The 16,801-nt window shown below is 50.3% G+C and overlaps 1 protein-coding gene across 1 annotated transcript in view; it reads left to right on the top strand.

The window, feature by feature from the left end:
- ABCC1 (ATP-binding cassette, sub-family C (CFTR/MRP), member 1) overlaps window positions 1–16,801 on the top strand; it is a 106,681-nt gene that overhangs the window by 54,778 nt on the left and 35,102 nt on the right. Inside the window, exons 13-18 of the mRNA XM_005872052.2 lie at window positions 2,867–3,013; window positions 5,301–5,388; window positions 9,021–9,096; window positions 11,115–11,241; window positions 13,397–13,573; window positions 15,884–16,051. Coding sequence (XP_005872114.1) covers window positions 2,867–3,013; window positions 5,301–5,388; window positions 9,021–9,096; window positions 11,115–11,241; window positions 13,397–13,573; window positions 15,884–16,051 — 783 coding nt within the window. The remainder of the gene's footprint in view (window positions 1–2,866; window positions 3,014–5,300; window positions 5,389–9,020; window positions 9,097–11,114; window positions 11,242–13,396; window positions 13,574–15,883; window positions 16,052–16,801) is intronic.

A 16,801-nucleotide genomic window follows, 5' to 3' on the forward strand; every position in this document is an offset into this window, starting at 1 on the left:
CACCCACCTAATTCATCCATCCATCCGCCCACCCACAAACATTACCTTGATTTAGGTGCTGTCATGGGCACCGATGATACAGCAGTGAATACCACGGACACAATTCCCCGCCCTCATGGAGTGTTCGTTCATCCTAATTGGGAGAGACAGTAGGCATAACAAACACATCATATAGTGTGCTACACAGTCATAAGTGCTATGGGGGAAAAAGACTCGGGCTAGAGCCATAGGGAAGGCTTGCAGTTTTAAATAAGATGATGGAAGACCCTATGGAGAAGGGGACACTTGAGTCTTTACTTGTTGGAGGTGAGCGGCCCCACCAAGGAGAAGAAAGAGTGAGTGGAAGGGCCCTGAGACTGGACCTGGCCAGCCCCAGAGAAAAAGTAACCATGGAGGCCGGTGGGGCTGGAACCGAGGGGCGAGGGGAAGAATGGTAGGAGCAGAGGCCAGACAAGCTACAGACAGGGGACGTTTACAAATCAGGTGGGCCCTGGGGCCCGAGTCAAAACTTTAGCTTCTATCACAGCGGTTCTCAACCTGTGGGTCGCGACCCCTTTGGCGGTCGAACGACCCTTTCACAGGGGTCGCCTAAGACCATCCTGCATATCAGATATTTACATTACGATTCATAACAGTAGCAACATTACAGTTATGAAGTAGCAACGAAAATAATTTTATGGTTGGGCCACAACATGAGGAACTGTATTTAAAGGGCCAGAAGGTTGAGAACCACTGTTCTCTCATAAGCAAAAAGGACTGGTTTGGAGAATTGAGCTTTTAAAAATGATTTGATATTTTTATTGAGATATAATTCACCACTTTTAAGTGTAAAATTCCATGGTGTTTAGTATATTCACAAGGTTGTGCAACTATCACCACTATCTAATCCCAGAATATTTTCTTCATCCCCCAAAGAAACCCTCATTGGCAGTCACTCCCCATTCGCCCTGCTCCCCCAGCCCTAGGCATCCACCCATCTACTTTCTGTCTCTGTGGATTGGCCCCTTCTGGATATTTCCTGTAAATGGGATCCTATTACTCTGTGGCCTTTTGGGTCTGTCTTCTTTCACTTGGCATCAGGTTTTCAGGTTCATTCAGATGTAGCCGGTGTCAGTGCTTCATTCCTCTTTATGGCCGAGTACTGTTCGTCTGTGCGGAAGTATTGGGGAGTTTGGAGTGAGGAGTGCCTTTGGTTATATAAGAGGCCACTGCCTGGAGGAGGGAGCCAGTGTGTGCAGCACGAGCATCTCGCCTCCCCCTTGGCTGTGGAGCTGGAAAATGTGTGGGCCGTGCCGCAGGGGCACCCAGCTTGTTAATGTCAGAGCCAGGGCAGAACCAGCTTCGCTTCCCAGTGCCTTGCTCTCAGAACCAGTTTATAGATTCTTTGGAAGAATAATCCAAGGAGCTGGGACTGAGTTTTGTAACAAGAAATAAAAACAGCTGCCATATATTGCATTTTTCTGTGTCTGTGCTAAGTGCTCTGGGTACTGTGCTAAGTGCTCCGCCTGAGCCCCGGGCCTCCTGCTGCAGCAGCCCAGCAAAGGTGTGTCAGGATCCCCATTTTGTAGATGGAAAATAGAGGCTCCCTTGGAGAAAGGAGGTGGCACACCCACCAGGTGTGTGGCCGAACTTACGCTTTTAATTTTTAAGCTTTACAACCTTCTAAACGGTAACACAGAAATGAGGCAGCTGAGACCCTGAAAATACTCTGAACCACAGCCATACCAGAGGCTTAGACTGGAACACAGACAGGCAGGGCCCCGGCAGTTTATACCGCACCCCCCCCCACCCCCACCCCCAGTGATTCTAGGAGTCTGGGGCTGGCAGGGTGCTGGGAACTTCTGTTCATCTGCCAGGTCCAAGGTTTTCCAGACCAGACCGCCCCTGCTTGCATGTAGCAGATGATCTCTTGGGATGCCTGTTGTTAGCCTCCCCCTGCGCTGCTCTGTCCCGGCGGTGAGGGAGGGGTGCAGACACTCACCCATTGATCTTTTCCCTGCTCCCTAAGCCAAGCAGCCTGGCCCTGGATTACTCAGGGGTCCCTCATTTCTCCTGTTTACGTGCTGTCATCTCTAACAGCTGAACCCAAATTCTGGCCGCCTGAGTAGTAAAATCCCAGGAACTTAAAGCAAAGTAGTAAAACCACAAGGCTTAAGGCAAGTCTGACTTTGTGGGGGAGGAAGTGGCTGTTGGTTTTCTTTTTTCTTTTTAAAATAAGTCTTCCTGTCCTGGGGGTATAAAACCATGTAAAGGTTTATGAGCTGGAAGGAACTTTGAAAGTGGCATTAATTCTCCACCTTCACCCCCATTTCACAGATGAGACAGCTGAGGCATGGGGAGAGGAGGTGACTTGCCTAAGGTCTTATTCAGGGTTCCTGTGTCCCAGGGACTGTTCTAGGCATCAAGGATCAGTCATGTGCCTTTGTGGTGTTTACATTTTAGTGCAGGAGCCAGACAGAACATACATATGTTACCACACTAGATGGTGATAGGTGCCGTGAAGAAAAATAAACCAGGTGGGAGGGTGGGTAAGACGGAGTAACCCAGCCCCCATTTGGATGGGAAGGTTGTTTGGGCAAAGGGAACGGCAAAGGCAGAGGCCCAGAGGTGTGATCATGCTGTGTTGTTGGGGAATCCCGGTGTGCCCCAGAGGAAGTTGGTGGTAATTTGGGCTCCTGGTCATTTATTTATCCGTTCATTTTCTGAGTGTTATCTTGGGCGTCTTCTGCTGCCTCCAGTGGCCAGTGTAGGTGGTTGCAGCTCACGAGGGGAGGGCCTGAACACCTGGCTGGGGGAGTGGGGAGGGTACCTGCTCCCAGACTGGCTGACGCAGGGACACAAGTCAGTGACGGCGTTCTGCTTGCAGGTGGCCCTGTGTACTTTTGCCGTCTACGTGACCATCGACGAGACCAACATCCTGGATGCCCAGAAAGCCTTTGTGTCCTTGGCCTTGTTCAACATCCTTCGTTTTCCCCTGAATATTCTCCCCATGGTCATCAGCAGCATCGTGCAGGTACGGGCGAGGCTGGGGGCTGCAGGGAGGGCTCTCCTGGGAACAAAACAAAAGGGTTTAGCTGTCCCCCTGCAGGCAGTTCCCTCCACACCGGTCATCCCGCTGCGCCCGGCCCCGTGGCTGTCATGCTTTTTGGTCGTACCCCCAAGAAAGAAATACATTTTAGTTCCTGACAAGGAACTCATATGCTTAGGATTAATGCAGCCAGGCTTTCCCGTGCTCAGTAAGACGCTTTCTGAAGTATTTATTCTATTCCAGTCCGCTGTGTTCCACCCTCCCCTACCCCCTAGTCTGTCTTTTAAAAAATGCTTCTCTTGACCCATTAAATTGATTTCACCAGCCACTAATAGGCCTTGACCCACCATTCCAAAAACCCCAACCTAGACCACCCCCCAGAAGCCCTAAAATTCATGCCGTGACTCTAAGGAGAGGGAACTGCTCTCTCCACTTTAACACCATTTGAAACTCCCACCACTTGCCGGCCGATCGTGTTTTTCACACTCTTCTGCCCCGCGTTGCACATATTCAGGTTGAAAACCCCGTTTTCAGCCACACAGAGGAATCAGTCTTAAGATTTGGTTGTACAACTCTGGTTGTAGGCTTTATTTAAAAAAAAAAAAGCAGATAAGACCCCTTTTTATTATGAAACATTTCAAACGTATACAGAAGTAGAGACTAGGATAATGATGAACTTTGTGTACCCATCACCCAGATTCAACATTATGTCACACTTGTTTATCAGGTCCTTTTTCTATCCCTCCACCCCCCTCCTTCCTCCCGCCCTTCATTTCTTTTTTTTTTCTTTGCTGAAAATTTTTAAAGCAAATCCAAGACCTCTTGGCCATTCACCCAAAAATACTTCTGCATGCCTTTCTTCTTGCATAGCCGGAACACCATTATCGTGCCTAACAAAACTAACAGTCCTTTCTTAAAGTAATACTCAGCCCATCTGAAAACTTCCCAGCTTTGCTGGCAGCGGCAGGGACAGCATCAGTGTTAGACCCGTGGGGTCAGACTGGACCTGGGTTCAGCAGTCTCGGTACTTGCGTTCTGGCTAGGGAAGAATTCAGAGCCAGGACTCAAACCATAAGAGAACATTTATTTGGAAAATCTCAGAGGTTGAAGAAGGAACTCGTAGAAAAGATGGGCTTAGGAAACAAGTTATAGAGGTAAAGGAAGGACCCTTGGAGCTTAGGAGTGAGGAAGGTAAAGGTGAAGTGCCTGGGGGGAGGGGACGGTTAAGGGGGCTGGGGAAAGGCACAGGCCTGCTCCCAGGAGGGAGAACTGCTGGGTCCTCTGTCTCAAGGGTTTTAAGGGCGGAGATTTTAGGGGAGGTCCCAGGAGAAGATCTCAGTAGAATATTCAGCAGCTTTCGAGTTGTGTCCTTTCAGGGTCAATGCAGCTGGTCCTGAGGTCAGCAGTGGTGTCACTTGTCTGGTTTTGCTGCTTTTCGGGGCCTGGAGCTGAAATACAACTTGAGGCTTAGATGTTATCTCTAGGGAGGGAAGGTCAGGGGTCCAAATCCCGTGCCCAGCAATATGAAACGGTCAGGGGGTCCAACCTGCATGACCAGCGATATGCTAGGGGAGGAAAGGTCACCTGGCAGTGAGGTCCTGCCCTACATTTGTCCTTTGCGAGGCACTCGAGGCTTTCCGCCCTGCGACCTTCTATATCTGGCTCATCGCCTTTGCTCTGCTCATGTCTAATTGCCTAACACAGATCGTCTCATTAATGTCTTTAGAGACGGGCTATTTGAGTAAGAACCGTTACGTGTGTGTGTGTTTAAATTTATTTTTATTGGGATATATTTGACCTATAACTGTGTACGTTTAATACATTGATATATTGCAGTACGATTACCACCATAGTGTCAGGCAACACCTCTGTCACGTCACAGTTATTTCCCTTTTTGTGATGGGAACAGTTAAGATCTAGTCTCTTAGCAACTATGCTGTACATTCAGTCCCAGGACTTACTCATCTCCTCGCTGCTCATTTGTGCCCTTAAACGGGACCATTGCCTTTGGTTATTATGTTTAAGTCCCTTTGCATCTAGGAAAGTCCTTTTTAATACCGGTTGTGGGGTTTTAAAGGAAAACATATTAGAACTGTTTTACTTGTTATTCTAAGGTGAATGCTGGCTTGGGGAAACACAGAGCCTTCAGAAATGAGGGAGGGTGTGGGCCCTCTGCATCCAGGGCAAACCCACTGAATGTTAGCCTGGGGTCTGTTTTGCAAAAATCCTTTCAAAAATAACCATGCCTTGTGTATGGTTGCTTCCTGTGTAGGCGAGTGTCTCCCTCAAACGCCTCAGGATCTTTCTGTCCCACGAGGAGCTGGATCCCGACAGCATCGAGCGACTGCCCATCAAAGACGGTGTGTGCGTTTGGTCAGGATGCTGCCCTCAACTCAGCTGTCCTCCATTTGGCTTTGCCCAGCAGCTTGTCTGTGAGGCCGCAGGGAGCAGGATCTCTGCAGAGTGGGTGGACTCTAGGGCCTTGTCTTGCAACTCCCAGGGGGGTGAACTTGCACTTTTGCTTTCTTGCTGAGAGGCACCCGTGGGCGAGGCCTCTCCCTGAAGGTCAGCTTCCGGAGTACCTGGACTTTGATTCTGTTCTGGGCAGATGCACAGACAGAACTAGGCTGTTGGAGACTGGCCAGTTGTGTGCACTTGGGCAGGTCCCTTCAGTGCTCTGAGACTCAGATTCCCCATCTGGATAATGGGAATGAAGGTACTTTTCTGTGGCAGAGGGTTATATGGGTTTTTATTGGTAAGTTCGTTTATTTTGTAGCTTATTAATGCATCCTTTCCCAGCCAAGGCCCCTGACCAGGGATCTGATCCATGGCTGTGTCTCCAGGCACTTAGTCATCGGCTTTAATAGCACTCACAGCAGCGGCCACTTTCATGTCAGTGACATTCCCGCCATGGTGCTCTGTTCTAAGGACATCGATGTAATATCCCATTTGCTGCTCCTTGTGGCACAGAGAGGGGGGCTGTGGAAACCCCCATTTTGCAGATGAGGAAACTGGCCTCAGTAACTTGCCCAGATCTCCCAGCTAGTACAAACTGGAATCAGGATCCACACGACAGCCTGTGCTCTTAGCCACTGAGTGGATTTGTTGTAGGCGGTGAGAGCAGCACCAGGTGTCTGACGGGTGGGGTCAGACCAAACCTGGGTTCAGCAACCTCGGTACTTAGGTTCTGGCTAGGAAAGAATTCAGAGCCAAGACCCAAACTATAAGAGAACATTTATTGGGTAAATCACAGAGGTACAAGTAATTCCTAGAAGAAATGGGCTTAGGAAACAAGTTATAGGAGTAAAGGAAGGGCCCCTTTGGGAGTGAGGAAGCATGGGGCAGGGAGAAGGGGAGCGGGAGGAGGCGGAGAGAAAGGCACAGGCACAGGCGTGCTCCCAGGAGGGAGAGCAGCTGGGTCCTTACTCTAAGGGTGTTTTGAGTGGAGATTTTAGGGGAGGTCCCAGGGGAAGATCTAAATAGACTGTTCAGCAGTGTTCCAGGTGTGTCCTTTCAGTGTTGTGGTCTCCACTGATTGATTGGCCGGCACCAGGGCAGGGGTCATTCAATGCAGCTGGTCCTGAGGTTGGTTTTGTTGCTTATCTGGGCCTGGAGCTGAAATACAAGTTGAGGCCTAGATGTTATCTCTAGGGATGAAAGGTGGTGGTGGTGGTGGGGGGTCCTGGTCCAAACGCCTGGCCAGAGATAAGCTAGGGGAGAAAAGTCACCCTGAGGGCGAGGTCCCACCTTACAAATGTCTGTTGCTAGGCACCTGGGGCTTCCCACCCTGATCTTCTGTACCTGGCCCATCATCATCATCCTTGCTCTGTTCATGTCTGTCTGCCTACCACATTTGAGTACCTACTATGTGCCAAGCACTGTTCTAAGGACTCTCTGTGTATTGCCTCCTTTACTCCTCATCACAGCCCTCCCTGTGGAGTACATCCCATTATTCTCAATTCTATTTTACAGATGAGGAAGTTAGGCACAGAGAAGTTAAGTAACTTGCCCAGAGCTATCCAGCTAGGAAGTGGCAGTGTAGGGATTTGAGCCTACACAGTGTTGGCTCCAGCGCCCCATGAATGTGTGTATATATTGGTTATAATGTGTGCACATTACCTGGCACCTCATAGGTTTTCAGGTGTCTTCAGTGGTGTGTAAACACCCAGCACAGTGCCTGCTAGCCCAGGAATGGTGGTTGTTACTTCTCTAGTGCGATTGAGAAGATCTGCAGCATGTTCAGCTCAGGCTTGGCACTACTGACGTTCCAGCAGATCGTTCTTTGCTCTGGGGTGGTTATAGGATGATGAGCAGCATCCCTGGCCTCTACCCACTAGATGCCAGTAGCCCACATCCCTATTTTTAAAAAAATGTTTTTATTGATTTTTAGAGAGAGAAGAAGGGAGAGGGAGAGAGATTAACATTGATGAGAGAGAAGCATTGATTGGTTGCCTCCCGCACGCCCCCTACTGGGGATTGAGCCCGGAAACCCGGAATGTGCCCTGACTGGAAATGGAGCTGGTGACCTCTTGGTTCATGGGTCAGTGCTCAACCACTGAGCCACGCCGGCCTGACCACACCCCAGTTTTGACAGCCAAAAATGTCTTGCTCTCCATTCTGTCCCTTGGGGAGCAGAGTCACCCCCACTTGAGCACTAGTACTCGCTGGATGCTGGAATCTTCCTCCTGACCTCCCTGGCCTCTGGTCATCCAGTCCCTGCTGTCCTGAGGACCTTCGTCCCCACCCCACCAGAGGACACAGGGAGCAACAGCATCCACGCCAGGGTTAAATGTCTCTGCACAGCCCAGGGCCTAAATTCGGGGCAGCCAGTGGAGATTTGAGCTGCTGCAGTTCACAGCTCACTGCAGGTGTCATGTTGCAAAGCCCCACCCCAGCCTCCTGGAGCCCTGCAGACCTCAGCCCCTCCCTTCCTGCCCTGGTGGCAACCTGCGAGGCATTTTGACCTTCTGAGATGTTTATCCACACCTCCAGGTGCCAGACCTGGCAGCTTTCTGCCACTTCTCCTGGTCCATTAGCTTATCAGTCTCAAGTGGCTTTTTAAAATTTTTTTTCCAGTTTCCTCCTGGTTCTCCATTTTCAGTGGGGATGGGGGGAGGGAGGGAGAAGATTAAGTTAGATTAACCAGTAACTTCCTCTCACCACAACTTTTTGTTTTTGATATGTGGGAGAATTTATTTCTTCATTTGATAACTGCAAAACACCCCCGTCTTATCTCTAGGTGGTTTTAAGATGGCTCATAATTAGAGTCAAATTTGTGTGTTTTTAAGTGAGGGACATGGAGTGAAAGGAAAATAAGAGGAGGGACAGTGAATGAGGACAGGAGCCCTGCATGTATGCAGGCTTTGTCTTACCACCCTCCCCCTGCCATACCCCACAGCCTGCTTGTCACAGCGGGTGTGACTGCTGTTTAGAAGGGCCTACTGTGATGAGAGGAGGAGTTAGGGGGCAGCCCTGAAATCCAGGAGTTGGGGTGCAGGGCTGCTTTGAACATAAAGGAGGAGGCCCTGGGGCGTGGTGAGGGCCAAGGGCCATCCCACGCCGCCAATGGAGAGAAGCTCAGTGCAGGAGGGTGCTCCCTGTTGCCGTTGACCTAGGCTTCTGCCCGGCCCTCCCGGCCAGAGCTGGCTGTTGGAACCTCCCAAGACAGGGCAAGGGAAGTCCCTGGCTCCCTGTGCTCCCCGTGGGTCCCCCCACCTCTGCGAGATGGGCGTCCGGATGGCACAACCTCCTGCCTTTCAGGGCGGAGCCCTCTTGCGGTTTCCTTTTGCTTTCTGGGTCTGAGGCCACCTCCAAAATTGCTGGTTGGGTTCTTCTTTAGAAACTGAGACAGATGTAACCAGATGATGCCTAGCGGAACTGTCTAGCGCCTCGGGTTGAACCACACTTGATTAGAAAAAAAGTCAGAGCCTGCTGCTCACTCTCAGTCCCGTGACTTCATTGTGCCTGACGCGCTGTGTCTGCTGCTTTTCAGGCGGGGGCTCGCACAGCATCACCGTGAGGAACGCCACCTTCACGTGGGCCAGGAGCGACCCTCCCACCCTGAATGGGTAAGCCAGGATGTGGACAGAAGCACAGGGCTCTGGGCAAACATGGGTTCAGTGCCAGCCACGCTCCAGCTCTGTGACCTTGAATAGGTCACCTGCCTTCCTGAGCCTCCCTTTACTCATCTGGGGAATAGATGCAGTCACACCTGGTGAGAGTGTGCCTGGCACAGAGGGTTCCCTTTCATTGTAAGTGACGGAAACCTTGCACAGATAGGCTTAGGCAACAAAGGGAGATTTTTGCTGTGAGTAACTGAGAAGGGCCACTTTCAGGTACAGTGTGATCCAGGGACTCAGTGCCATTAGGATTCTCTGCATCTTGTCTTTGTTCTGCTTCTCTCTCAGACGGCCTCTCCCTTCATGATGGCAAATGGTCCCTATTCACTCCAGGTGTGGATTAGGACAGCGGTCATCAACCCTTCGGACTTGACAGATCACCAGTGGTCCACGGACCACTGGATTAGGAGACCTGCCTGCCTCTGATTGGCTCAGTTTGGGTCATGTGCCCCTCCCTGAGCCAATTACTGTGCCCGGAGAGACACAGCACACTGATTGGCCAGGCAGGGTCCCAGACTGTGATGCTGATGGTGGTGGCAGGCAGGCTTGAGTCTGTCGTAAAGAATTCTTGTCGGCTGGGATTTGCTCTCAGGAAGGAATTGTTCTCTGTCCTTCCGGGGATCTCCAGCTGCCTGGATCACCCTTTCTCACCCACGCCTTCCCTGGTACCTTGCCCACAAGGCACACAGTGTCCAGGGAATTGACCTGGCTTCCCGGGCAACTTGTTAAGTGCCTCTTATTTCCTCTGACTGGAGGCCTTGCTCAGTGGTTTCTAGGCCTCCTTAAGGAGTCCCCAAAACACAGGGCCAGAAGGGGCCAAATGTATCCCCCATGCCCCTGAGCAAATACCCACTTCCTCGAGCCAAATTACAGAGAAAAGGGTCTGTATAACATCTCCCTGAAAATTCATGGTGGGGTTGCATGTTTAGGAAGTTCTTCCTTGTGTCTGACTCTACTCCTGCCTGCTTCAATTTTAGCTTTTCTCTCATTCTACTCCCCAAGTAAATACTCTATGTCTGTGCTCTCATCTTTTCTTCTGTTCTTCCAGAATCAAAGGCTGTCCTGTTCATCTCCCACCTCGATTCCCCAAATCTTTATTCATCCAAACTTTCTTTCTCCTCAGCCTATAAAGTTATTCCCATCTCACCTGGATGATTGCAAGAGCTGCTTCCCTGAGCCCCCTAACCCACCCCCCTCACTGCACAGGAACAAAAGAATAGTCAGTGCGACCGTGCAGTAGGTCCCCAAGAAGCAGACAGTGGGTGACAGCGAAATCTAGCAGCATTTCCACGAATAGGTTGAAAATCCTAATAGCAGCCGTGGAAAAGCACAGCCAGTGTGAGCAACCCAGCAGTGCCCTGGACGTGCCGCCCTTCTGGTGGAGGAAATCCTGGCTCTGACACGCCATGTGACAGGCAGTCACTTAGCTTATTTTCTTGTACCTGTCACAGGGCAATTTCAGTGGAGGCCACCGCCCACCTTCAGGATGGGCCCACCCTCCCTGCCTCATCTGTGTCATTGACATGTCAATCCCTGACCGTACACGCTACTCAAGCCTTGGCCTTTTCTTAAGCTGTTCTAGGTTTCTGTGTCTGACACACGCTTATTCTTCCTTCAGAGTTCATTTTGAGGTGCCCTCTGCCCCCAGGGCACCTGTGCTGTGCCCCGGGGCAAAGTGACTAGCCCTACATTTGGCTGATCTCTCAGGTCTCCGTTTTCTCAGATGCGCTGGCATCTCAGCACCTGGCCTGTGCCTCACACAGGAAAGGCCTGAGACTGTTCACTGAGCCAAACACAGCAGTAGAAACACGGGAGAAATGTCCAGATCGTAGAGGCGCTCGACCGCCCTGCCTTCCGCTTCTCTCTCTACTCAGGGTAAACCCAGCTCCGTGGCCCAGGGCACCGGCCCCTGTCGACCTCATTCAGGTGAGAGCATGACTGAGGCACTGTGTGTTGTGTCTTTTCAGCATCACCTTCTCCGTTCCAGAAGGTTCCTTGGTGGCCGTAGTGGGCCAGGTGGGCTGTGGAAAGTCATCTCTACTCTCAGCGCTCTTGGCCGAGATGGACAAGGTGGAGGGGCACGTGGCTATCAAGGTAGGAGGACGGGGTGAGCGGGAGCCGTGGGGGGCTGATGGCCTGAGAGGAAGGTCAGGTGTGATGCTGGCTTCTCTTTCATGTGGTCCCCGTGCATGAGGCAGGAGCAGCAGGGTCTCTCTCTCTTGTTCTTTCTCTCGCATTCTTTCTGCCCTTCTCTGTGCCATCCGGGAGAAGTGTCACTCATTTCCTGCTGTGTCTGAGCACCTAGCACAGTGCCAGGCCTGGAGTGGGCACTCAGTACATACTTAGGAAGCACACAAATGTTCCCTGGTCTGCTCACTGTCTCTCGTTCCCTCCCCATCTCTGCTCCTCAGTGTACATCTCGTGACCTCTTTGTCCATGAGTCTTTCTGGCTTGTTCTCTCTCTACGGAGCTCTCTGTGTTTGTGTGTGTGTGTGTGTGTGTGTGTGTGTGTGTAAAAGTAACTAAACTTAAGATTTCTGATTTATGTCATTGGAATGTGATCTTAGAGAATTCTTTTTAAGGGAACTGTTTAAAATCTGAGTGTGTATTGAGTTCTTAATATGGGGCTAAAACAGACTGTGGTTTTATTGCATTTAAATACACAGAGTACTGTGAACTAAGCTGTTATCTTCCTCAAGAGAGAGTCTGAGAGGCTGCTTCAGTGAATAAATGAGTCCTTTAGAAATTAAGAGTCTTGTTTTGCATTTAGCTCATTCCCCATGAAAGCCTTCTCCTGGGGTAGGAAAACCTCCCTCAAAGTTTTGTTGGTACCAGCGGTACCTGCAGTGGGGTCTGCAGCAAACCCACCTCGTGGGATGTTTTGGGAAATACTGCACACTCTGGTTCCCTCCCTCTTGGACACGTAGAATAAACATGAATAAAGTAAAGGCTCTAAGGAATCCTGCAGGGAGAAAGAAACCTATTTAACTGTGGTTAACCCAGCATGGTCCAGCCATATTTGCCCACACCTTCTTATTGTCTATGCGGAAACTAGTTACAGCCCAGAATTACTGTCTCTTGGAATCTGCTTTTGGGATGCTGGTTTATGCCATTGTCTCTATTTTAGTGCACAGTCTTTGTTGATTAAATAATGTCCTTTAGCCTAATATACATTAGTAGAAAGTATACATTACAGTAGTTGGGTCCAAACTAATATTGTCTAGCTGTTGTTGTAGGAAATGTCCTGTCATTGCTTTCAAATACATGTTATGAAGTAGGATCAATGGTCCACGTGAGCTGGGTTAATGGAAGAAAATTACAAACCATGTAGGGACCCACGTCGCGTTCCGTTTCATTAACCCTGGATTTCCCCAACCACAGCCCTGTTGACTTGTTGGGCTGGATAATTCTCTGTTGTGGGGCTGTGCTGTGCCTCGTAGGGTGGTTAGCAGCATCACTGGCCTCTATCCCGATACCCCCCGTAGCAGCCTCCAGCTGTGACAACCAAAAGTGTCTCTTGACATTGTCAGATGTCCCCTGGAGGGCAAAATCACTCCATGTTGAGAACCACAGCTTTAAAGGAGAAAGCTTTTAAATAAAAAAGTGATGGATCTGGAATTGGAGGGTGCACTGAGTATTGGGTTTGATGAGGTTAAACGTTTATTTGTGATGGTTATTTTGCCCGGGAAGGGAGTGCCTAGCCCTCTTGTCATGGCCTTCTTGATACCTTACATTATGTGGGAAGAAAGACACAACAGCTTTTGAAATGGACAGTTTTGACACAGAAGTCCTTGCTTAAATTTCATCAAGGAAATTTCCTCAAGACATGCTTTCCTGATGTTCCTAACTAGGTCTTTCTTTTTAAAGGACTGTTCAAAGGTCTCATATGTTTTTCTCTTAGCATTTACCGCAACTGTAATCAGTAATTTTTGTAATCGATAATTTCCCATTCTTGGGAGGCATTTTAGTCCACTGATGGAGGCATTCAGTGAGTTTTTACTAAATGCATAACTATAATCTCACCAATGAGGATTTTGATTCTTGAACTCCCGATGTTGGTCAGTGTGGGTTCTGATCTCAGCTCTGGCATCCATGGTCCTTTGTGACTCGGTTTACCTCTTGTTGAAACAATGGGTGTGATGCAGTCGCTTGTGAAGTAGGGCCTTTCTGGCATGTGGTGAGCTGGCTGCTATCTTGTTAACCAAGTACGTCTCCCTGTCTCTTGCTTTCTTCTCCGCTTGCCATGTAGGGCTCAGTGGCCTACGTCCCCCAGCAGGCCTGGATTCAGAATGATTCTCTCCGAGAAAACATCCTTTTTGGACGCCAGCTACAGGAAAGTTACTATAAGTCTGTGATAGAAGCCTGTGCCCTCCTCCCGGATCTGGAAATCCTGCCCAGCGGGGACCGGACGGAGATTGGTGAGAAGGTCAGTATGTCTTCAGCACGGACCCTGTAACAGTCAGTTATTGTTGTGTAACAATCACAGAAAAATCTCAGTGACTTACGATGTTAAACACTTATTCCCATACTTGTGGGTGTGTGAGTTGACTGTGATTGGCTGACCCAGACCGGGCTCAGCTGGGCAACTCTGCTCCATGTTGCAGGCCAGCTGAGCTTGGCTCCAGACTGGGTTTGGCCCAGGACTGCCCCACATGGCTTCTTTCTGGGGCCTAGGCTGAGGGGGCAGCTGCAACCCAGGGGTAAGTTCTTCTCACGGTGAGAGCAGAAGCCCAAGAGAACAAAAAGTAATGTGATGTCCCTTAAAGCACATGATTCTTTCCACCACAAAGTGGGTAGGTCACTTGGTTGAGCCCAAAGACTAGGGACCAAGAAGTGTGCTCTACATTTGTAGTCATGTGACTGCAAAGTCCCATGACAAAGGGCACTATACAGGGAGGAGGAGGGGTGTCAGTAATTCAGATGTTCACAGTCTCTTTCAAAACAGTTATAATAAAATAGCTAACACTTTGAGCATTTACTATGGAGTAGGCACTAGTACATACAGTGCTACACATTTTTTAAAAAATATTTTATTGGTTTTTTACAGAGAGGAAGGGAGAGGGATAAAGAGTTAGAAACATCGATGAGAGAGAAACATTGATCAGCTGCCTCCTGCATACCCCCTTCTGGGAATATACCCGTAACCAAGGTACATGCCCTTGACCAGAATCAAACCTGGGACCCTTCAGTTCACAGGCTGACGCTCTATCCCCTGAGCCAAACTGGTTAGGGCCAGTGCTACACATTTTATACATATTTTGTCTTCACACAAGCCTGCGAGATGGGATTTACTGTTTTCCCCCGTTAGTGGTTGAGGAAAAGGAGGTAGGGAGAGGCTAAGTGACTTGCCTGAACCCCTTCCCACCTCCGGGCTTTTGCACATGCTTTACTGACTGGCCAGCTTGTCTTAGCGCCCCCTGGTGGTCACATGGTGTGCACCAGGCAAATGCAAATGTTCCACAGCAGCATCAAAGAGCTTTCTTGTCCATTTTCAGTTACAAGACAGTAGCTCAATCAGCTTTCTTAGTTGATGAATAATTTATTTCATTAGAGGGAAATCTGCCAATCAGCTTTTTGAAATTATTATTCTTACTTTTTCTTTTTCTTTTTTTAAGTGCCTGTATGTGCCACTTGGTGACTCTTAACTCTCCTTGTTTGGGTCCTAGCACCAGAATCTGGAGGAAGAGAATATGATTGGCTTAGTTCAGGAATCATATCTGCCCCTGGACCAGAAAGCTGTGGCCAGAGGGACCAAGCAGAAAAACCTGGCTGCCAGGACACCATCTTGGTGCATGAGGATGGAGGGCATCTCTCAGGGAGGCTGGCAGCTAACCCACTGGGTGTCCACTTTGATTCCCAGCCAGATATGGAAATGACAGTGAGTTATCTGTCATGGGAGGGACAGGGCTGCTGCTGTATGGCCCATGTGGTGCTCTTGTGCGAATTAGAAAATGGTACCTTTCCTGTTAGTGAGTGGGGCTGGATCCCAGTGCCCCCAGGATGCAGCCCACCTGGACTGTCTGAGGCTTCACCAGTGAGTGCTAGATCCAGAGTGAGCTCTCAAAAACCATTAGTTGTTAATAATAACAACAACAGTAGCCCTAGCCGGTTTGCTTCAATGGATAGAGCATCAGCCTGCGGACTGAAGGGTCCCGGGTTTAGTTCTGGTCAAGGACACGTACCTCGATTGCAGGCTCAATCCCCAGCCCTGATTGGGGAGGCAACCAATAGATGTCTCTCTCACATCAATTTTTCTCTCTCTCTCTGTCTCTCCCCCTCCCTTCCACTCTCTAAAAATCAATGGAAAATTGAAAATCCTCGGACAAGGATTAACAAAAGCAAAATAAAATAACAGTAATAGCAGTAATGATATCGTTGCCACATCTTCTGGTGCCTTCCATCACACTCAAAGATCAGGAGCCTTTCCCATAGCCAACAATGTTCAGTGTCACCAGCCACCCTTTGCTAAACACCTGCTCTGTCCTGGGTCTCCACTCAGCAGCTCCCTGGAGGCTCAGGTCTTCTCTTCTACCTGCTTTCCAGGTGAGGCTAATCCTGTGCTGGGACGCAGACCCACAGTGGTGCCGGTGCACCCTCCTGCCTCTGCTCTGCACAGCCACAGGAGGTGCAGCCCTGCGGGGTCTCCGGCCGGGTGTGCTGAATCCCACGCAGGTTGCCCTCCCTGCATGTCTGGAGGTTTCCCAGCAAACTCACTTTCTGCCATGTGACTCCCCAGGGCGTGAACCTGTCCGGGGGCCAGAAGCAGCGGGTGAGCCTGGCCCGGGCCGTGTACTGTGACTCCGACGTCTACCTCTTCGATGACCCGCTGTCGGCGGTGGATGCCCACGTGGGAAAACACATATTTGAACATGTGATCGGTCCCAAGGGGATGCTGAAGAACAAGGTACCTGCGGAAGGGGCAGGGGCAGGGCTTGAGGCCTGGTTCTCTTGTGCTTTGGTTGTCGGAATGTGTCTCCTTTAGGACTCCTTCATTTCCCGGCTTTTTTTTTTTTTAATTGGACTTAAGAACACTTTTCTAATGCTTCCCTTGGAACCCTTCCCAGGATGGGGGAAGTCCTTGGCCCTGACTTGAAGTCATTGCCTCCACTTGGCCAGAAAAGGCCCCCCTCTTCCTGATTTAACAGTGATGATGCCTTCAGAGAAAGAAATCCCACCCCAAGGGCCCCTGTGACCGAGCAGGCAGCTCTCCCTTCCTTTCCAAAGTGACCACAGGCCGAGGGACGGAGGTTTGGGGAGAAAAACTGCCACAACCCAATAGGGAATGGCTCTGATCCTCTTTTATTATTTTACTAGAGGCCCGGTGCACAAAAATTTGTGCACTGGGGGGGGTCAGGGGTGGGGGGGTCCCTCAGCCCGGCCTGTGCCCTCTCGCAGTCTGGGACCCCTCAGGGAATGACCACCTGCTGGCTTAGGCCCGCTCCCCGGGGGATTGGCAATCAGACATCCCTCTGGCAGCCCGGCAGCCCTCGGGGGATGTCCACTTGCCAGCGGGGAGCAGGCCTAAACTGCAGTCGGACATCCTTAGCGCTGCTGAGGAGGCAGGAGAGGCTCCCACCACCACCGCTGTACTGGCAGCCATCAGCCTGGCTTGTGGCTGAGCAGAGCTCCTCCCATGTGAGAGCGCCCTGACCAC

The sequence above is a fragment of the Myotis brandtii genome, unplaced genomic scaffold (genome assembly GCF_000412655.1).
Source record: "Myotis brandtii unplaced genomic scaffold, ASM41265v1 scaffold363, whole genome shotgun sequence".
NCBI classification, from domain to species: Eukaryota; Metazoa; Chordata; class Mammalia; order Chiroptera; family Vespertilionidae; genus Myotis; species Myotis brandtii.